At 48.5% G+C, this 23214-nt stretch overlaps 1 protein-coding gene across 2 annotated transcripts in view; it reads left to right on the top strand.

Annotated features, from left to right (window-relative positions):
* LOC128891529 (cell adhesion molecule Dscam2) overlaps positions 1 to 23214 on the top strand; it is a 140330-nt gene that overhangs the window by 105211 nt on the left and 11905 nt on the right. For both annotated transcript variants that reach the window (XM_054151074.1, XM_054151073.1), the window contains exons 5-11: positions 4531 to 4673; positions 12199 to 12363; positions 21553 to 21699; positions 21778 to 21918; positions 22231 to 22421; positions 22632 to 22872; positions 23008 to 23161. In XM_054151074.1, the coding sequence (XP_054007049.1) occupies positions 4531 to 4673; positions 12199 to 12363; positions 21553 to 21699; positions 21778 to 21918; positions 22231 to 22421; positions 22632 to 22872; positions 23008 to 23161 (1182 nt within the window). The remainder of the gene's footprint in view (positions 1 to 4530; positions 4674 to 12198; positions 12364 to 21552; positions 21700 to 21777; positions 21919 to 22230; positions 22422 to 22631; positions 22873 to 23007; positions 23162 to 23214) is intronic.

The raw sequence follows: 23214 nt of genomic DNA, 5'->3' as shown, positions 1-23214 counted from the left end.
TGGGAAGAAAGACGGCGAGTTTAGAAGAGACGAGAATCGGATTTCTTAGAAATTTAGCGATTTTATTCGCGCTGGCTTAGCGCAAAACAAAGACCAACTTTTGATACTCGAACACGGGAAAACTTTCAGTATCCATCCGCGAGTTACTCCAAGCAGAGCCTCGGAGGTCGTGTAAGATTCGTATTATTGGAAGTTTGAAGCTGTACGCTCGGCAATATCGTGACCGGGGCACCAGAGGAAACCATTTCCACTCAGTAATTGAAATGTTCCTTATCCAATGGCCGTCCCGTAAGTTTGTCCGCGGTCCCGCAGGACGTCCCGCGGGAGAACGTAAACTCCCGTTCGTCGAGCTCCGGTACACGTATATCACACGATAATCGCGTCTGTGCGCGCGTGTCTCGATGGAAAGACGAGGAATTTCCGATAATTTACGCGAAGGTGGTCGACTTGGCAGAGTTTGTAACTAAAATGCTTTTCAACGAGACGCATCTTCTCAGAAAATCGTCACGTATTTTACGACTGTGACACCGTAACGGAGAGCTCCCCGAAGACAATTCGGATCGAAAGTCTTCAGACGCTATTTTCTCTCGAAGACACAGGTTTTACGCCGGGACACGGCGTCGCGCGATGGTTGCGCGATTCGATCAGAGTCCGCCCGAAGACGAGATTCGAGAGACGTTACTTCCAGCCACGAATCCATCTCCCAGGGTCCTAGGCATCAGCCGCGAGGAAAATTGGATCTCTTGGAGCCGAGTCGGTCTACGTGGTACCACGAGGCCCATTTCTCGACCAGACGAGGCGAGGGAAGAGAGTTCGAAGCCGCAAAGAAGTTGGCGTATCGAACGGAAACCAACCACCGCCTCGAAAGCAACCCTTTTACCCTTCTCATCGGCGAAACGGTTCTCTTTGACGTTCGATGCCAGCTCTCCGCGGCCAGCCATTCAGCCATCGGCAGTCTTCATTTGCATCTCGCGAAATTAGCTCTCGGTTAATCCCGTACACCGATGCGCCGATAGATTAAAAGACGCGCAAGAACACTCCAGAGGGCTAGAGACTCGTCCGGGATGACGAACGCCATGGGGGCTAGAGCTGTCTGGGTGAACGTAACGATACGCGCACAGGAAGAAAAGGCGATGCCGATGCCTGGGAAATAAATGCAAATGAAAGGTACGGAAGGGAGAAGTGGAACACGGACGGACAAAGGGGAGTGTGAAAGGGGACAACGTGGAGGGATGGGTACCGGAAATCGTTGAATAGAAGAAGCAAGAAGAGTTGAAGAATGATGGATTAATCGCGCACAAAGGAACGAGAAAGACACCGCGAATGTTAAGTAAGCGGTCGTGAAGAAAGCTGGAATAGGTAATGATAAATAAGAGAGGAGAAAATGTTACGTTCTTCCAGGTGAAACCGCACTTCCAATTATGTACTCCTTTTTCGTGAAATTTATGTAGGAGTCTACGCGAAAAATGAGGCACCGGGGTTCAAACTCGCGATCGATCACGCACTTAACCTCCCGGGTTCTCGTTTCTCCCCATCTTTTCGAGTACGGGAGGCGCGAATACTACACTCACACAAAGTTCTCCGATATAAGGCTGTTTGTTATAATGATTGCACTAACTTAATACACTCACGGTAAATCAGTTGCACTTGATACCTTTTACGGTGATTATCGGACTAACGCTCAATCGCTCGAAATCGTCTCTACTGTTCGAATGTTTTCGAGGAACTGAACTCGACGACAATAACAAGTCGGGAGAACAGCTCGGGAAGGTTATTCGCTAACATACGTTAGTTTCGAATTATGCGTACCGATAAACATACAAAAACCAAGGTTCCCCGTCCCGCGTATCGAACATGCTCCCAGACGCGGAGTTCATCGTCTCCGCGTGTTTACATTCTATTTACCGTTTCTATTTACGCGTCCTTGTACGTCCAGCAGATTTGTCTTCGTGGCAAACAGTCCGTCGGGTTCGCGGTTCGCGGCCCGTCCGCCCTACGCACGGGAGCCACCCATTTAATCCACGTCACGGGATTATTATATTTTACAGTGGCCAGCCAGACTTCAAGCGGATGATGTATGACCGAGAGTTGGTTAACGCTCGCGTACCAGCGCCGCGCGAAATGGGACGTCCGCGTTTGCGGCCGGATGAACCGAATACGCGGGGACCGAGTGGAAATCTGTTGATGACGCCTGACACGCTGAAAAAGCGTGGGCGACGAGCGCGCGCTGCTTGTTGCGGATAACACACCGCGTACAAATAAGAAATTTAACCGGATATATTCCCGTTCGTAGTTTCCATAACGCGGCGCGTCACAGCACGGACAGTGCGAACCACGAAGGGACGTACATGTACAGCGAATTTCGTAACTTGACCACTCTTGTCATTCTCGTTGCCAGGAAACGGATAAATGTTTCTCTCGTTTATTTTCCCTCGTAGTTAGATTCGATGGCGCAGAGTTCATAAAAACACTCGGACACACAAAGTTTGAGTCGACGAGAATTTTAGCGAATAATCGACGGGAAGATCGTAAACTCACGGAGACGCGATAATCGCGAACCGTGACGGTCATTCGCGGGTAACGTAATTCGGTGGCCCATTTAATCCCTCGTCCACGGTTTATCGCGGCCTGGTGGAGACGTCGGCTTCCGTTCCGCGAGTTTTCAATTTTTCAGGGTTTTACGTTTAATTTCCTGGCAGGAGATAGCCGTTCATCCTGGACAGGTATTCACGGACACGACACGCAAACGTGAATCGTTACACGCGCACACGTTCACATTGCGGAGCGTGAAGGAAAAGGCCGTGCGCGCGCACGTCTGTCATTCGCATTCCCGTGAACTCGATTCAGCGGCTAAAGCAAATGCGACAAATTTTTTTTTTTTATTTCGATCCTAGGTGCGCAGACCCCCCGTGTAAATAAAAAAGAAACCTTTGTCGCCGTGAAAATAATGGAATGTTTAGTTTAGATTATCGACAACGCGTCCCGCGAATATTCCCCACAGTAGCGCGCAATGAATATTCCCGCGGATTAACGTTTAATGCGTCAACATCGCTGTTTCTGAACGTCGCGCCGGGAATACATGGCGTCCTCTCGAAATTCGCTAATTGATAGTAAAATCGAGGGTGACGGATAAATAAAGTTTCGCACGGGGACGGTCTAGAATAATCCGCGGAATTGAAACGTTAAAAGTTCGGAGAAGATCGAATCGCGGAGCGGAACGTGTCCATTCATATTTCGCAATAATAACATCGGGCGATAATGTTCCAAACGGCGCCGCGAGTCGACTCTAATCAAACATGAGCGACGCGCGAAATGGATTTTCGGTTCATTTAGTTTGGTAAAACAGGGGACGACATTTTTATTATTATTACACTGCGGTTATAATCGAAGAATATTTATACGTGCCCTTTGGTCGCGAAAGTTTCCAGAATCGATCGAACCCCAACGAAAACGGAGCCCGACGTATCTCCGACCTGCACTACTTGACCGATGGTATACGTCCGTATTACTACTCGTGTATTCACAGTATTTTCCAATAAATTTGCTCGATCGTTTATGCGAATTCTCCTAATTTGATCTAAGATCGAACTGTAGCGTCGATTTATCGACGATAAAACAAATCTCGCTGACGAATCGAACGTGTACGATTTACCCGAAGCGTTTCAAGTACGAAACTCTCTAACTCGAAGGAAAACAACGCGCGATGATCATGCCGTAATTACGTACGTATTTGCTCCATCAACTTGGCTGTGTAAATAGTTTGATGCTTGCAAGCCCGCCGCCACAGCTTCGCGCAGAAATTACATCGTATCTCGTGGAAGATAAATTTGCCCGAGTCGATCGACTCGTCCCAAGCGCGAGGAACAAGAAACGGGAATGCAATTGCATCGAGGAGCCACGTGGTGTAATGCAAGAGACGAGACAATTCTCCGGGACGTGACGCGCAGCACGAATCGCTCCGCGTCGATGGTAAAAAGCTGCAGCTACGGATGTCGCGATAATCGAATGCGATGATGCCGAATAGCAGTTTCACCGAGTTTGACCTCCTCGACGTGTCGATACTCCCCTCGAAATATTTTTAGACGACGAAACTTTGAATATTTCATCGTTCCTGCTGACGTTCCTGGTCGTTTATAAATATTTAATTGGGAAAGTATTTCAGATCGTATATCTATAGTTGAATTCGGACACGGATTTCGAGAACTTTATTCGCGCAGGGTACCTTGGTTGAAGGACGTTACCAAATAATGTTTTATTTTTTTTTTCCTTTTACTCGTTGACAAATAACGAAATATACGTACTATTAAAAAAAAGAGAGAGAAAGAGAGAGAGAGAGAGAGAGAGAGAGAGAGAGAGAGAGAGAGAGAGAGAGAGAGAGAGAGAGAGAGAGAGAGAAACACTCCGTGTTTACGCAAACGAAAAGACGCCGCAAAGAGAACTTTTCACGTCCCGAATAATAATAACAGGGACGGGTGCGCGCGCAAGACAATACGGGCGACGACCAACGCCATTTTCTTCTGTTATTTTCAGACAATTACTCGGGAATGGCACCCTCTACTTTCCGCCGTTTCTGGCGCAGGATTTTCGCGCCGAAGTCCACAACGCGAGATACAGATGCCGCGCCACCAGCTCCGTGGGAACGGTTCTCTCTCGCGAGGTCACTCTGCGTGCCGGTGAGTACAGGATATCGCATAGCGAGAATTTTCAAGCATATGTACCTTAACCATTCGAGCCGTTATGCCAAGTACGCTTTCGGGAGTTTCGGCGTGGCCATGCGGCGAATAATATTCGCGAAACGCAAATTTTAATAACGCGCGCATTTTGACGTTACACGTTAGAACACGCGCGATATTTTAACGACACGTGTCGCGGCGACGAAGGGAATATTTTGGCGACAGTTACACCGACGTTACTTTGTCGATAACAATCGTAGAATTATTCGAAGGGCGACGAATAATCCATGGCTCCAAAATTGGACTATGAAAATTTGATAGCTCGACGGGATGCTTAGAAATTGATAGCTATCTATATTAACGAGCGCGTCATTGGCTCCATCGTTAACAACCAGGCTCGAGCTCGACGTGGCAAGCAATGGTACCATGTCGCCTCGAACGCTAACAAATAAGACCCTAACGCGGACAAATAATTAAAGAAACCCCAGCGGAGCGCGCGGTACGTTTTATCGAGTTTTCCAGCTGGTTCGAGGCGGCGCGTTAATAACATAAAAAAAATAGTGCAAAATATTACGGGGTAAAAGCGGGTCGCTTTGCCCGTTCGTCACGTATCCCAGGTGCATACGGACTCGAGTCTCATTATCGTGTCCCTGCGCGGTACTCGTTAATTACTGTGATTTCTTTTTCTCAATCTACCCCTCCCATCCCTATCAACGACATTGAGAGGGAAATATCCGTGTCACACGGACGACTGTTACGCCCTCCGACCAGACACACGATATCAGAAAAGTAATTACTTTTTCGATTCTGGTGGTCGTTAATAAACATTTCCTGACTCTGGTTTTTCGTGGCCAGCGAAACGCGGAAATACGCGTAATTCAAAGTACGCGATCGAGCTTTGATAAGCTTTTCTATTAATTCGAGATAATGCTTCCAACCAATAAATATTAGAGCAGACGCCCGAAAGTATAGTTTTGTTATAAATTTATTATCAACGTAGCCAGTATTAATTTCGTAAATATCGCGTTGCTGGATGGTCGCGAGTGGTCGACCGTTCGATCGTAAGGGGCTAGGGTCCACAGCTTTCGTCTCCAATTCCCTTCTCGTTTCCGGAACTGCCATCCGAGGAGCGTGATCGGTAAACACGGCACCTACTTACGAGACCGCGTTGTCGCTAAACAACCCTGAGGCGAGGTTATTCGTACGGTTCTTTTCCTTTTTTTGCACGGATCAATGTTTCAGCCTCGCGCGAGAAGCGATGCTATTACCTTAAGTACTTCCGCCCCGAGGGAGAAGCAGAACGTTTCGTATTGACTTGCTCTATCCTTGACTATTATTTCCCGTTATGTTGATTAGGAACGAAAGCTTCTCGGCGTGGCGAATGAAATTTTTGATGGCCGAAGTGGTCGCTAAATAATCGCCAGAATGGACATGGACCGTAAACATAGCACGAACTCGGGAGATGTTTTCTTTTTTTTTATGAAATCAAAGTTCGCAGCGATCCTTTACAATTAGCCCGAGCTTGAAGTATCAATGCTTCGTTAACTTGAAGCAACGACATCGCGATTTCACTGTAGTCGAGTCAAATCACCGGATAAAACACTTTCTCGGACCTCGGAAAACTTGGTTACGCTTTTAGGAGCCGTTGCATTCGTTGCCTTGATTATTTCGATGGCGTCGGATTTTGCGTAGAAAAATATAAATCCCGAATAATTACACACGAAATACGTTCGAATATTAAATTACAGGAATAATTGGCTCTAATCCGAACCACCGCCGGCTGTTCATCGTCCTTGGTCACGTTCCCAGCGATCGCTCGTTTCCCGTGTCGATAGCCGAGCCGGGATGAAAAGGAGTAGTGAAATTTATTTATCCACCGATACGGCGTAAACGGGACGCGCGGGATAGGGGGGTCGGGCACGTACAATAAACGTCAATTAAAGACGAGACGTAGCAGGAGGAACGTGACTAGGGGTTACGACGCCGACGGCTAAAAGGAGTTCCCGAAGATCCCCATTATGCCGGAAGCGCTGTAACGGACTGCGTTTCCATCGAGACAACCTCCGAGTAAATACCAACGGGAAAACGCCGTTGAAAGCCCTTAAATTGTATCGGAGGAAGTTCGATTCGAGGCAGATGGCGGGATAGAAGGGAAGAAGGTGAAACGCGACTCCACAACGGGACAAAACTTCGTCTGGCGGCGAGTATACGTGAGCCACCATTTAAATGGCCGATTTTAAGCCCACCAACGCCGTCGGCGCATACAAAGCTACGCGCGCTATCCGTGGATACTTGGATCCGCAGAGGGAAACCGAAATTAGAAGGGAATTTCGAATCCTTCCCATTTAAGTTCGCCGCGCGTCCGCTTCGATCCGCTTACGGTCCATCGAACCTCAATGGCCGACGTCCGGTGATCCTTTTCCGACGCCAGCCAACGCTGGAGAATTTTTATCCCACGAAATGGTACAACGTTTATTACGCGACCGTTAAACGTTACCATTATAGCCTTCCTAAATGTTTATGACTTTTCTCGCGGGAGGTATAGCGACGCGACAAACTTTTACTCCGTAAAATTTCTTTACCGGCACAAGATTTCGATCTATACGTTTCGCGAAAGCGTGACAAACCAAATTGATTTATCCAATTACTCGGTACACCAGTGAAGTTCCGAAACGAGGAAAAATCCGAGTCAGCCATCTTCGAAGCCACGCTCGAGTACCCTTCGCGAAGCGACCAAGTTCTTCCACGGGGAAACCATACGGTCACGAGCGTCGCGCTTAAATTCGACTTTTGAATTCCTCCTTTCGACCAGAAATTGCCTCGGCGGGGTTCTTCCTCGCCAGGAAACTTTCCGTGTCGCGGCCGTTCGTTGGGCGACTCGGCGAAAACGCGACCAAGAATTTCTGTTACCGGGTGACGAGCCTCGAATTACGAACTTTTCGCGCACCGAAGAATTCACGGAACGATCGATCGAGCCCTCCGTGGACTCATCGCGGTTCCAAAAGTTACGTTCGTCGATGCATTATTTTTCCCACGGCGAAAATTTGCCTCTCTCTCGACGCTCGAACGACGCGCGTTCGAAACAATTTCGAAGTCGAAGCAACAGGAGGGGGATGTACTTTATATTTTCTCAAATTTTTTTTCACTGGAAAACTATAGATTCTAACAGAATTCGTAAAACCATCGTGTAAACTCTTTCGTCCGAACCCTAATTCAAATCCGAAGAACCTGATTCTTCGTCGGACAATTAAGTGTCTTAATCGCGTTCGTAAAACGCTCGTTCGAAGGAATCGATCCGAAGGTTCCAATTAGACGGAGTCGTTCGAAGGAGCGAAAAGAGGATCCGAGGGTATAAAACGCGGGATTTTGGAGGAGTTTCGCAGTCGTTTGCGACTGGCAAAGTCGACGTGAAAAATTAGGAAACGGCTTGCGACGATGGTGGCGCGCCCCGAAGCTCGAATACGGTGCTAGGAAAATACGGAGGGCGATGATAAAATTCCGCGAGGCACGGGAAGGGGCTGGACGAAACGAAACGTGCAAATGAAGCCAATATGCGCAGATCTCCAGCCAAGCGGCCAATGATATTTCCGTGGGTTCACAGCCATCGTCGGGATTAAGTTTCACCGGTTTGCGTGACGACGCCGACGTCGCGTATCCGTCGGGCGTCTATTTCGGCATCGATGCCACTCACGATTCGTCGAATCCTTCGGGCTAAATCGGTTCAATCCTGCGTAGCGAGATCAGCCACTTACCAACGAACACTATGTCGTATCACTTTGGTATTTCTCATCCCTGAACATCGTTCGGTATCAGTGTTAATTTGGTATAATTTATCGCAGCGTGTGATTTCATATTTCTGTTTAAACTATAATAACTTCGAACCGAGTGCTAATCCATCGAGAAGCATCTAAGTACATAAACGCTTGTCAAATAATCCACCGGGGCGAAGCAACCACTTTCGATTCCATAACAACCGCAATTAATTACAAACCCTCCAATTCCCCGAGCGAGAGCGAGAGTTACAAGGGAGCCGCGTATAAACATCGGCCGAGTTTAATTACCCTACAGATTCCAGCCAACTCCCACCGGGAGCGAAAGAGGAATGGTTTGACCCCAGCCAAGAGAGAAGTTAATTAATTACCGATCTCTTAAAAACAATGAACTCGAGATTCTCGTTTCTCGGTGTTCCGTCAGAGATCATCATCGAAAGTGCCGCGACTCGATGAATATTCCCGAGTCCCTCGGCGTCTCGCGAGAGCTGGGTAGCCCGCACGGGAAAGGTGGCCAGGAAAAGGGAAAAAGGAAAAGGGTAGCCGAGTTCCCCTTTTAGACAATACCACTCTCACTCTCGCTCTGTGTGTCTCTTTCTTTCATTGAGGATAAGTTCTTTGGCGGAGACGAGGGTCGAGCCGATGTCATTTCAGATAAATTCCTCGTCGCTTTTCAGCCTTGGCCGGTGCGACGTCGCTCTCGACGCCGGCCTGTCCTTTTCGTCCGCGATGCCATGCATCAAGAGTCGACAGGAGACCGAGAGCACCAGAAATCAGAGGAGTTTACGCCCCGTGTAATCGAGTATTCCTTTTGGAGTTCTGCGATTCAAGGCAGTTTCCGACAGCCTTTTGGAGTCGTACGTTTTGGCGTATTTAGCGGACGTGCAAATTTTATGGAAAGAAGAGGCAATAGCAGAGTGGTGTATTTAAGAATTGTGTTAGAAACGAAAGTGTTTGCCGACCTGACGTTAAGAGGACTGAAAACGAATATAAAGAATAAAAATCGTGAGATCGTTTAACGAACAATCCTTTCTCGTTCGAGAATAAAGATCATCGAAGAAGGTGTCTCCGCTCCGAGACGGAAATAATAAGACCTCCGGTGGACGTTATCAACCCCTCGTTGAAGATGCGAGCCGACCAGTATCTTTCAAACGGCGACAATTAACGCGCGGATAAGCAGCGTCGGACCGTGACTCGAAATGCAAACGAGCCGATGAATAGATACGCGTCTCCCTATCCTCACGACCAATTAACTGTCTCATTCAGGGTATCTCCGTAGATCTGGCTGGCAGACACACGGGCAGAGGGTGCGTTAGCCCGGACGTCCTGAAGTGCCCGGACGACGATTGCGACGGAGACGGGACGAGGAATAGAGACGGCGTACCCAATGAAAGAGCGTCGAGCTGAAAGGGGACGCCGGAAACGAAAAAAGGAAACGAAATTGCGAGTCCGACGAGAGGAGAAAAAGAAGAAGCACACCTGGAGAGAGAGACACGACGACGATTAAACGAAGACGGCGAACTCGCGATATCGAGGAGAGGAAAAGACTCCAGCGAGAGAAGAGCGGAACAGGAAGCATTAAGATTTTTATCCGTGGTTTGTCGAAACCATAAACGCAGACTCGCGCACGAAATAAATGTACGATCGTGAGACCACCCCGCAATTAATAACTAAAACGAAACGTATGCACGGGTGGGGAGGAGGAAGCAGACGGACAAGTCGAGATGAAAGTCGCGGAATAAAGAGGAGAGGACAGAGGATATTTGGAGGACAGAGGTAAGAAACGGAGGATGCGACGGTCGGGTAATGAGAGAGGAGTTAGGGAGTTAGGAAAGCGAGAGGAGGGAGAAACTGAAACGCGAAAAGAGACAGAGCCGCGGAGGGTGAGACAAGCAAGGGCGAATCGGACTCCGGCAGAAGGAAAAAAGGTGGAAGAGGTGGATGGGGGCTGGCAGGGAGGGATGAAATCTTGGTGAATGCCGGGTCACTCGTTTAAATAATTAAACGCGTAATTACCGCCGGCTGGAACACATTTTAATGAACGGTGCCTTTTCCACGGACCCCCCACCGACGTCAGGCAACCCCGCGTCCCATCCCTGGAAGAACCTCGAGAGAAGAGCGTCGGGGAGTCGACTAAGCGACTACGGTCGAGACTTTAGAAAAGCGGAGCGGAGACGTTTGGAAAGCAGAAGTCGAAAGTTCCCGTTCTGCTCGTCGAGTTCCAACGGGTAGGGGATGGAGGGGAAAACACCCGACGCGAAACAGAGTGGTAACGAGGCACTTCTTTCGATCTTATCTGGGATTCACGGGACCGTTCTTCGGGGTCTAGTCGATCGACCGATGCTCCGGGAACAAGGTTTGTCGCAAACTGGTCCAGCGTTTGTGATCTTCTCGTTCAAGAGCCGGAGACCACGCCGGGGATTATTGAAATTTCCATGGGAGTCGTTTCGTCAAAGGTGGGTTTATACGACGGGGATCGAAAGGTGGATTCTGACCTGCTACATCGTCGAGAATCAACCGTGAAAGCGCAGCGTCGTGAACGTTGATATACCAAGAACGGATGAGGAGCGTGTTAAGTTGGTTGCCGTCTGATATTTAAATTGTGTCTGCGAAATGAGACGGAGCAACGGCGTGACGACCGCCTTGACAATGCTATTAAGAGCAATATCGTACCCAACTGTCAGATCTGGGAATGAATGGAGCAGGGACGGAACTGCTCGAGCCGAAAATGAATTTCCGGATGCGGCGCTAATCTTATCTTCGCCGGAGAATTTATCTCTCGAAACGTCTTGCTTTCTTTCCCTCGAAGACCAAGTGAATTTACAACGCGGCCATCGAAAAGAACAACACGCAAAGTGCGCGTAACGCTACCAGTTTACAATAGTAATAAGCAATTTTCTATTTTTTTTTTTTAAATATATATTTTGTTCATTTAAATTTTGAATATCTCGAGCCAAACGATATAACCGATTGATCGAACGGAAAAAAGAATTCCAAATAAACGGGATTCCAATCCCTCGGTCAGATTCCGAAGCTAAGCAGAAACTTCGAACCATTACATCCTCGATTTAGCCTGGAATCGTTGCCGTAACTGCCATAGGGGTGGAACAGGGGGATGGGATCGTGGCATCTTCCGCGCGACGCCGGGCGTCCCGTCGATTTTTACCCCGTGAGAATTTCCCGCGTCGGGATCGGGAACGGATGTCACGTCGTCGCGCGTGATTTATAACTTCTGCATCGGCCAAACGGCCCGTTCAAGGTGTTGGTAAACAACGACGGGAGCTGGTGAAAAATCTCCTGACCGGAAGAGGGAATTTTATGCAAACGCAACGCGGCGAGTCGATCCTCCCGTTCCGTTCCCTGTCCCCGCGATTCGATTTTATCGTTAAACAAATACTCGTCGCCGGACGCGCTCGAACGACCCTGGTTTTCCTTACCGTAGTGATTTATGGGATCCCCGGGAAGATTAATCAATTTCCACTCGGTGTCCTCGTCGTCCGTCCTTCTGCGATCGTTCGAATTTCGCTTCGACGCCAAGAATTGGCGTCCAACGACGGGAAATTGTATCGTAAATCTGTCCACGGATTCTAAACCAATGCTCCGATGCATCCAAGGACACGAATTCGTAAAGAAAATTTTAGTCGAAAGGTAAAACTCGAAGCGCGACGTTGCTTCTTACCTGGTTGGTATAATTACACCTTCGCCAGGGTTGTTCGGAAGTTTGCATCTAACCGAGATTCTTTTTCGGATTTCAGTGCTGACGGTGCCCGGCTACGACGTCAGAGTGAATAGATCCCCCGTGCTGGAGGGGTGCAACGCTGTTTTATCTTGCACGGCGCGAGAAGACGTCAAAGAACACCTGACAGTCACATCCTGGTTTCGCGACGACGCCATTCTTTTACCTGGAAGCACGGACACCGGTAAGCATAGCTTGAGAGTGAAACGCGTGTTCTTGTTGCGAATAAAATCAGAGAAAGCTCGCGTAATAGAGGAGACAAGAAGGGCTGCGAATATCGACTATTGTCAGCCCGAAGAAAGAATCGATCGGGAGAACCACTCATCCCAATATAGAGAATTATTTTCTCGAGGTGTTCGGTGTTGAGTAGCGATGGGATCGAATAGTTAGCGAGTGACATCCAAACTCGTTCAAACCGTATTTCTTGTCTGTTAAACAAAATTAGATTCTTCGTTAGTCGGACTTAGTTGTGCCTCCAAATACTGTAGCGTTAATACTTGATTAACGGGAACAATTTTTTTATCAGCTTTACGCGACTTCCTTCGTCTTTAGTAGAGTAGAATAAAATTATTTGAACGCGGCGCCTTAAGCGGCGTGTTCTACAAAGTATTTCATAAAGAGCGCGACCGAGTGCTCTCGTGGTACACCTGAGAAATAAACCCCTTTGAAGCGCGAGAAGATCGCGCTCGTGAAATCGTTGACTTTAACTACTGAAAAACTGGAGCGCCGTGTAGATATTAAAATATTAATACCACGCCGAGATTTCATGAACATACATGAAAACTGAGCGGTTCCCTGTAAGTTTCATAACGCGTTTACGTTTTTATTTTTACGCTTTGAGACTGTGAAATTTATTCGGAGTCGTTACTTAAGAAACGAAATTACATCGACGTTCACCCGAGTCTCCGGTGAATCTTTCCAGGAGAGAAACCTTGTTTCTTATTAATTTTCTTCTCCTTCGCTCAACAATTACATAAATTCTCATCGAGAACGCGAACGTGAAATGTACCGTGCTCTGTGAATAGCTGGCGTCGCGAGCATCATTTATAATCTTGGTGCCGGAGTGGCCCATATTTGCTCGACGGTGGCGATGCATTATGTTGCAATGATAATCGTAAACAAGTCACGTGCACGCGGAAAATGTAATATCGATGGCGCGATACGCTTACATCTGGATGCTGAATGAGGTGCAGCCAGGCTCGATAATTAGATTCCGTTTGGTTTATCCGGACACCGGCATCAGAGACTCTGTCTTTCGCGTATTTGACCGAGAAAATGAGTTTTCATAAAAGATACCACGAGAACTTTGTTCCGTGTCAGCTTGGAGAAAAATGTTCATGGACAGAATTGTATGTATGTAAACGAGAGGATTGTAATTTCGCGATATCGAAACGAACTATTTGAAATTTCAAAGGAAACTCGCTTCTCTTTATCTTTGAAGGTATCGAACGCGGAGCGCAAGAATGAAACGAGAAGAAAAAGCTCCGACCAGAGTGAATAAGAATCTTTCGACGAGTTCGCGGAACTGCTTCTAGCAGCTTCACGAATTTATCTGTTGCGACACGATGATAAATTGTTCCGCCGTGCCGCGAAATTCTAAATGCGATAGAACAGACCCGAGAAAAGGATAAAAACATTCACTTCGATACAGCGCAACTACCCTCGAGGGAGGCGGAGGGTTCCTCGATGACGTTAAATCGCCGTTCCTTGGAATCGAAGCTATCCCTAGTTGGACAAAAAGAAAGAGACCCGCTTCTACTTAAAAGAAGTAGAACAAGGGCATACCGGTTGATAAAGTGGAATTAGAACTGTTCCTACGCGGACAAGTGGAACAGATATCGCAGTTGAACAAGTAGAACGTAGATCGTTCTTGCTCGATTCTTTCTTTCGGGAACAAAAGACAGCGCAAATGTTTCCTTTCGGTTTTTCGAAAAGTTTCGAAAATTCCCGTCGTTCACGGAAATTTAATTACCGCGGTCTCGCTGCTACTTTCCCATACTTCCAGGCGACTCAGAAGTAATTTTGCAACGAGTACAGCCCCGTTCCGTATAATAAATCCCGGCCTGGCTCTCTCCCTGTTTCCCTTTCTCGTTTTTGTCGCGTAGAACGCGGATTCGCGCAACCTCAACCGTAACCAGCGATCCGGTGTTTGCAGTTGGGAGTCTCTCGTATCGTGTACGACCGTATATTACTATCTCGTCGTCGTGTCCATGCCGATCCCCGCCTCTGAATATTCCCCCGTGTTGCATCGGGATTTCCATATTTCTTCTAGCGTTTCCATGTTTGTTTTCGCCATTTCCCGATATTAAAACGCCCGAGTGCCGCGACCTCCCAGCTAGATCCATGCTGGCTCCGACTGTGCTCCTCGACTTTTGCGTTATTGTCGCGACTCCTGCGGAACTGGTTGGCGATCTCTTAGGGTGCCGGAGGGACGTATCCTGCAGATGTCGCGATTCTTATGCCGAGACGCGCCCGAATACGGCATCGACGAGTTCGATATTCGCGTGTGCCGCCATTCGCGAACATCTGCCGATCCGGGATTTCTCTGTCAAATATCGAAAGATTGCGAAGGGAGATGATACGTTTACCTTCTTCTTCTTCTTTTTTTTTCGTATATAATTTCAAGCTAACAAGCTCCTTATACGGAATACAGAGCTGATTACACGGTACGACGGAACGAGCTTGGCGCAGTTTTAATTCGTATCAAATTCGCGAATGAAAGCCCCAAACGGAAATGGTGGCGGTATTTTTTCCCCCGGGGTTGCCCCGAGAACTGTTTATGAAAAGGCTCCGACGAAAGTCTCGCGCCATAGAAAATTAAGTTTGAAGACCGTTTTTCGCCTTTTTTCACCGGGACTGTTTCGTGGATTGTTTAGCGCGGGACCAGTCGATGAAAAGTTCCACGCGTCGGGATTAAACGTTTAAACTTCACTCAGACGGTTGCCCGGTGAACTCGTTGGCGAATGGCCTCGCCTGGTTTTTTTTTTTAATCGAAATTAAAGTGTCTCGCGCGGATGGAGAAACCGAACGTTTAAATTACACTTTAATCGTGATTACCGAGAATGCAAATAGAAGCAATCCACGTCCCGTAGGACACTGAACCAAACCGAAAAAATCGAGGTGGGTCTCCTATTCGCGTACGACGTCCGACCAATGTTGTGCCTATTCTACTCGATCGGCTCAGACCGTAAATGATTCGGAACATGTCGCCGTCTACGCTTCGCGCATTTCCTCCTCCAAGAACCCGACGAAAAGGTATCGCGAAAACGGATTCCATTCTCTCGACTCGCACAGTATCTCATTTTCTCTTCCGACCCTAAAACATTTCTCGTAACGACTCTTCCGCTCGCAAAAGCTCAAACTCCTCGCGGGGGCGGCATTTTATTGCCCGAGCGACTACCAAACTTTGATCCTCTGGGGGAAGGCTAAAAAAAAAAAAGGAAGAAATGTTCGCCAGTCTGTCGACGCGGAGGGTGGAAGCGAAGGAGCACCAACGAAACGGAAAAGAAAACGCGCGCTCGGAAGGCTCGAGAAAATCCGACGGATCCCGTCAAGCTTCTACGTCCGCTTTGTCAATTATCCCGATTCGAACTTAACGACCGTTACTCCCGTCGAGAGAACGGGCTCGTGTGCCTCGTCGACGTCGACTCGGTCGTCGTCGTCGTCGTCGTCGTCGTCGTCGACGTTAGCGACGATGAAAAACAGACGAGGGATTGTACAAAGGTATAAAGCCGGAGAGGAATGCTCCAGCGGCTCCCAACGGGGCTGCAACGCATTCGCGACTGAAGCTCCTGAATGACTGCATGCACGTGCGTGTTCCGTTTGCCTGAAAAACCGGAAAAAGGGTCGAGCACCTATTTCCGGCGACGGGACGACTGCGAGAGGAGATGGTAGGGGGAGGACGGGCTATTATTAAAAGTATAAAGCCACTTCCGCGCGTTGCAACAGCGAGAGGGAATTAAATGGAAGAGCACGACGATCCGCCACGAGTAGGGCGACACAAAAATTTTTGCGAGTCTCCCCGTGTACCCTGAACCTCCGAAACGGTGGACCGGGTTGCTTTGGTTCGCTCGCAGGAATTCTTTAAATACTAAACGCTACGTTGATTTTGTCAATATCCATTCTTACGAAGGATTACGAATACCTCTCGCCCCCAAAATACGTATCCTGGTAAAAACGGAAGATCTTCACGGTAGCTTTCGTCTCGTCGTTTACTAATATGTACCGTGAAACGACGTTAAATAACGAAAACGTTAAACACTCTGCGTGAAAAGAGATCGCACGGGAAAAAAAAAAGTATCTTCTCGTGAACGCTGACGAACACAAATTGAAGAGTAGAAACAACTTTGGACCATGTCGACGCGAAAAAAAAACGGTATAAAACTGTAATCATAACACGAGGCGCAACGGAAACGGGAAATGAGGATGGGAACAAGAGACGGAGGAAGACGGGGAGGAGCCAAGTCGCTTTGCAAATGTGTGCAGACACTCGTACGAGCTCCGCTGCTGTCGGAGGACGTCATCCGCCGGGCACAGAAGAGGAATTTTCAGGCGAGTCGACGGTACCCAGGACACCAGGAGCTAGTTTTAACCAGGGAATGAGATGTCAACATTACTCGCTCTCGCGAAGAGGGTACCAATTACCAGAATGACAGAAGACAAACTCCTGAATCGCTCGGCTCTCTTCCGGTCAATGGAGGCGTTCAGACGTTGAACCTCCAAACGTTGAACTCATGATTTACTGAACGCGTGGAGGGGACCTCCTTCGGGAACACGAAATTTGAATTACGATTGGGAATATTTACTCCGACATTGACCCTTACATACGAACCACGCCGTTCTTACATCTAGAAGCTGCCCTTTCAAAAATGTTCGAGACAAAATGTTGCAGACTGAAAGATCGAGAATCGGTCGGGAAAATATTACGAGACTTTGCCGAGAGTCTAGCTAGTTTGAACAACCGGCAGGTTTAACTCTTTGCACTCGAGAGGCGACTCTCAGTTACCACTAGGTTTTCTTTAGGTTTAATTACTTTGGAACTCGAAGTCCCAATAAAATGATTGTCGTTGAGGCAAAGCTGACCTGATTCTCAAATCTCAAATTAGAGATTTCGTTTTCGAAATCAATATAATCTTAGCATTCGTGGCAATAGAATGTTAAGAAAGCATCTCGAGTTGCTGGTAGATACAAAGAAAAGGGCCTGGAGTGTGCAAAGGGTTAATTCCCCGCGTCGCGACGAGAGCCTCCGAGGATCGTGGATCGAGAGTAGGAATATAGCGAATATTTTTCAACGCGCGTACAACCGAAACGTGCATTTCAGACCAGATCAGACGAGAGGAGTCTTAACAAAGAGAGCGAGAGTAACTGAGACGGCGCGTTTACGTAAAAGCTTCCACCCTACTTTGTAAAATCTTCGAACGGCCGACGGACGCACGTTCGCGACAGATTCTCCGGGCACGTATTTCAATCGAACGGTTCGTTCGCTCGCGAAAGGATCCATTTGCCCCTTCAGCTTCCGAATAAAAGCGAATCAAGCATCGACGACGGAAACTTTTGGAGCAGAAGAAGATCGAGAGAAGTTTCGTATGCTCGATACGCAGAAATTTCAAAATCGAGTTTACCGTTCTCGTTGAACCTTATTAACTAGTAAATTCCTAACTCGTTTCGACGGCTCACCTATCGAAAAACTCTGCAATTTCTCTCGTTAGCCCCTGTAAGATCGCGATGATCCATCGCGGTACCGATACGAAACTCCCAGCGGGATACGCTGAAAATACTGGGGAAAACGCCAGTCTCGCGCGCGTTTAAAGGGAAAAACCGGCGAAGGCCTACCCATTTATTCAAACGGCAACAAGGTTACGCGATACGGTAACCCCTCTCCTATAAAAGAGTAGGACAGCGACGCGTCCAGGCTCGCGGTACGATTCCCCGGCCCTCTCGCATCCGTGGAGGCCAGGTACGTGCGCTAACTCCCCGGTTCGGATCGTCCTGTACACGCTCAGGCATTCATGTTCCATACATATTTATGCCGGTCGGGTGCACGTAACAGGTACGCCGTTATATACAGGTATAGAAGGCCGGGGTCTGCGGATGGCAGGATATCATGGAGTACATCACGTCGTGTCGGGGTGTGATACGTTTGTTTCGTAACTAGGCGGGTAACATTGTGCCCCCGTACACGTCCCGTCGAAACACCTGCACGTCGTGGCGCCAGCGCCGGTGCGCGCGAGCCTCTTCGTCATCGTGTGCGGCGGTTATCGTCGTCGCTATCCTGACCGAAGAACAGAAGCCTCCGTCGCCATATCGAGGTGACGCCGACGCGAAGCGCCCGAGCGTTCTGTCATCGACACGTTGCCGCTCCCACGGTTCTCGATCCGCGGACCCAGCCGTTCACCCCAAACAAGGAATCGATGGAACGATAGTCTTTCAGCGTTTGAAAGGACCGCCTAGGCAGCCTCCATGCACCGCGGGTAGATCGCGTCGACGATTTCGCTCTCAACGATTGCGAACGTCGCGCGCTCGAGAGAACGCCACTCTCGCTGAGAGACGTCTCGACGACTGGGCAACTTTGGAAACCGATCCTGAGAGGTCGATGGCTCGCGATACCTTCGACGAAAATCGACGCTTTTGCTTTTCGTCTTCTCGAAATTACCGGACAAGTATCGAATTTTTTTCCACTGAACGCCCCTGGTTTAACGCTTTAGAGAAACACGCGTCAACTTTTCAAAGCGAAATCCACTACTCCGAGAACGTGTTCCCGGACACTCGCAACTCGAACAGAATGCAAAGGAAGAAAATCAATGTTCTAGAACGTCTGGAGTAGAAGACACCCTTAATCACCGTCTCAAAGAACGGTTCGTGACCGCAAAAGTGCTGAATGGATCGCGTGTCTCGATGTTTCGCGAGCGTCGTAGACGGCGCGCGGCGTCGTAACGCGGCAGAGGTCTCGCTCGGGATAATGAAAATGTGTCTCCCACGGAACAGACAGCCAGCAAGAAAGGTACGACAAAGCTGGAGTGGAGCCGTTTGACGCGACCCGGCGAAGAAGAAAAACTTGGAAAAGAATCGATAAACCCCACCGTCACCCTTTTCCCTCTCGTCTTCCTGCCAGGACACGCGACAGCTCGCGAGGGTGCCAGGCCTCGACATCGGATGCGAGCCTGTTCTCAAACGCGTAAAGCACCTTCGTAATGGACGCATTCAGCCGAACTATGCCTCTCTGTCCCCGTCCCTTTGACCCTTTCTTTCGGGAGATCGTGCTTCTCGGCGCTGTTTAAAGAAACAGACACGCATCCAACGACTGTATCGCGGATTGCTACCATTCGGATATTGTTCGCAGCTTCGCTTTTCTCTAAACAAAGCTTCGACAGCTTTTTGTCGGAGTTAAACGTTGTTTTCCGTATAAACTTGATTACTCCGAATATAAACTCTTCCGAAGTATCGTTACGTCGTCTACTAACAAGGAAAGCTTTTAAGTTGTCCGCCTCCGATTGTTACGATTTTTGGATATGTTTTAAGGGACCGAAAAATAAGATGTACGTGTTTTTTTATATCGAGCCGTTTTCATATTTAGGGGCTGAAACGACTCCCTAAAGTTTCAGCTGCAATAGGCTATCTGTGAAACTATCATAGAACTATCATAAAACTTTTCGAGAAAAAGTATCATGGTTTTCTATCCGCGTATAAAAAATAATTTGTTCATAATGATAGCCTATTGTAGCCGAAACTTTAGGGGTTCGTTTCGCATCTTAAATATGAAAACGGGCTAGTATGAAAAGATACGTATATCTCACTTTTTGGTCCTTTAAAACATATCCAAAAATGGAAACAATCGGAGGCGGACACCTACAAAGCTTTTCTCGTAAGAAAAATATACACGTTGGCATGGAGAAAGGAAACGTTCGCGTCTGTCCTCGCGCGATATTTCCCCAACGCGACGCCCGTTGCCGCGTCCCTGCGTGAAAAACCACCGAACGCTATCGATAAACCACGAGTTTTATCGCATCTTATCGATGGTAACCTGGCCCGTTTTCCACCAACTTTCACATAACCATAGTCGCGCGTGACGTGGCCGTACGTGTGCCTCGAAGACCACGTAGCCGAGCCACCCAACTTACAAGGCTATTTATCTTCGTATTTTTATTCCGTCGAGGTAGGCGATATTAAATTGCTCCTTTCGTGGCGTCCACAATTCTCCGCTCTCCCCTGGAGTCGAATCCTCCGCGTCCTAGAAAGCTCATCCTTGTGGAGTCGCGACCAACCGACTACCTTATTTCCTACTTCCTCGGACGCGTCCGCAGCCACTCGTGCGACCACCGTTGCCTACCATGATTTTCTGCGTGGACGCCCTTTGACATGGACCGGGAAAAAGAGATAACTCGATGTTCAGGAAAGAAGAAATGGCAACGAAGCGGCTGCGAACGCGATAAATAACGCGGAACGCTAAATCTATATCGCAATTCTGGGGATGTCCAGGGAATATCGGAGATTTCTCGAAATTATTGATCGTTGACTCGAGCGAGTTCGAGGGATCGAAGGGACAGAAAAGAACATTTCTACGCACCAGCAACCAGCTTACGGTTCGATCGAAATTCACCTGCGAGAAGTCTCGCGTATCAACAGTTCTCGTCGTTTCAAAACTGATATCCCGTCTCATCTATCAAGAGACCCTGCAATTTCACATCTCATTTACTCCACCGTAGAATCGCGATAATCCATCTTTACCATCAACGCGAAAGCGTCGGCGGAATACTCCGAAAATAAAAGAAACCTTCCGGAGCCCTATAAATTAAACCTACGTCTATGGAATAACGAATTTTCTTAATTTCTTCCGATTAGTTGGACAATTGCTCGTCTAAAAAAAAAAAAAAAAAAAGAAATCTCGAACGAACAGTCCACGGTCTTGACGTTCGTTTCCTGATGGGAAAGGAGCCCCAGCGGATGGTCTGGCTGGTCCAGCGAATCAACGCGACGGGTCCCGGGGTCTGCCCGTTGGCTCGACTAAATTGAAAATTTCACGCCTGACGGTACGTCCGTCGGTGATTCGACGGGATTTCATCGACAGATGCCGAGGATTTTGCATAACCTTTTGCTTCCGCGGATTGGAATCGTGGCAAAAATATCGGGAGTATCGCGGCTAGGTGAAATCCCGCACCGTGCTTTTGTTTTCGATTTCAGCGGCTCCAGCGATCCTCCGGAGCGCCAAGGTAAAGCCTCTTTCGACGAGAGGCGGATACGTTCGAAATAATGGACCCGATCCAGCGAATACCCTTTACTATATCTCCTCTCGCTGGAGATGAAATCGCCTTATACATCTACGGCTTATAAAACGCGTATCGTCTCCCTTCGTCTAGGAATTTCTATCTTGTTACAGGTGGAAGATTCGTGGTTACTTCCCAAGGCGACCTGCACATCAGAGCTGCCAGACCAGAAGATGGCAGAGCCACGTACTCGTGTTTAACCCTTCACGCGCTAACCAGCGAAAGAAGAAGAAGCGAGCCCGCAACGTTAACGGTCACAGGCACGTCAGCTCCGTTTACAATGATCTCTTAATGATTGCCGTAGAGAATCTGCTTTCACGCTGCGTGCAAATTTTCAGAACCAAACAGATCCATGGCGCCGAAGCTGATGCAAAGATCGCAGATCGCCATATCCGCGGAAAGCGGCTCGGATGTTCATCTCACTTGCTCCGCCCAGGGGAGTCCACCCCCGCAATTTACCTGGTACCGCGACGTTAACGGTTGGTTTGATTAGGTGATACTGTTTACCGTGTAATTCGGAGCGTGCCATCTTTGAAAATGAACAAATATTTTGTCGATCTTTGGCATCACTGTTGGACATTATCGAGGACATTTTCATTCATTCTAATTTGTTTTGCAGTTCTTGAAGTTTCGCTCAACCCTGCCTATAGCACTAATTCTATTTCATTCGTTCAAATCATTCGTACATTTTAAATTGTTAACGGGAAATTGGTCGCTTAGCCGTTATTAAAGACGTTTCCCACCCCTACCACGTAAATTATCGAGCACAACACGTCGGGCTGTTGTTGCAGGCCACTCGATACCGGTGGAATCGTTCGGGCGGATCCAACTGTGGGGCGATTTGATGCAAATCCGCCGCGTGGACGCTCAGGACGCGGGGAGGTACATTTGCCGGGCTAGCAATCAGCTCGGCGAGCAACGAGCCGAAACGCACCTGTCGGTCACGTCAAAACTTAACGCGCGGATACAACCACGCGTTCAGGTACGTCTCGGCGATCCCGACGAGTCACGAATCGCATAATTCGTAACTATAGTTGTAACTCGCGACAGGCATGCCGTCGTTTCGTCGGAACGTTTGAAAGCCATCGAACGGAACCGACGGAACGAGGAAGAGGGGAAAGGACGCGCGATTCGTGGACGCGGGCATTAACTTTCGTTGCACGAATCGTTAACCGTTTCCCGGTATTTACAGATCATCAATTCCGGAGAGTCTGCCACTATGAATTGCACGGTGGAGGGTTATCCGGTCGAAAGCGTCGAGTGGTTGCACGACGGTGTACCGGTATTGACCGCGCAGGATACGAGGATCAAATTGTTGGCTCCTCTGGTGCTCGTGGTAGGCTCGATCGGCCGAAAGGACAAGGGGATGTATCAGTGCCTCGTTAGGAGCGACAAGGAAAACGCTCAAGCCACCGCGGAACTGAAACTCGGAGGTACGAAACTGAAATAACGATTGCCTATGTAATCGACCTTTCCAAATTCCTCGCGAGATCGATCTTTCTGTGTCGCAATCGCGACAAAACCCGTGAACGATAGAGTAATGGTTCTGACGGAAGAAACTGTCTCAGATACCGTGCCAGAGCTGCAGTACACGTTCATCGAGCAGGCACTGCGACCAGGACCACCGGTGTCCCTGAGATGCTCCGCGACAGGATCTCCTCCCCCATCCTTCACTTGGCTCCTAGACGGAGAACCTCTGAGCGAAATTGCAGCTGGGCACAGGTGCGCGTCTAGATCTCATCGATCAATATTCCTCTTCTTAACTGCAAACAATG

The sequence above is a fragment of the Hylaeus anthracinus genome, unplaced genomic scaffold (assembly GCF_026225885.1).
Source record: "Hylaeus anthracinus isolate JK02 unplaced genomic scaffold, UHH_iyHylAnth1.0_haploid 12002, whole genome shotgun sequence".
NCBI classification, from domain to species: domain Eukaryota; kingdom Metazoa; phylum Arthropoda; class Insecta; order Hymenoptera; family Colletidae; genus Hylaeus; species Hylaeus anthracinus.
The sequence above is the reverse complement of the archived record's forward strand: the minus strand, read 5'-3'. Positions and strand labels throughout refer to the sequence as shown.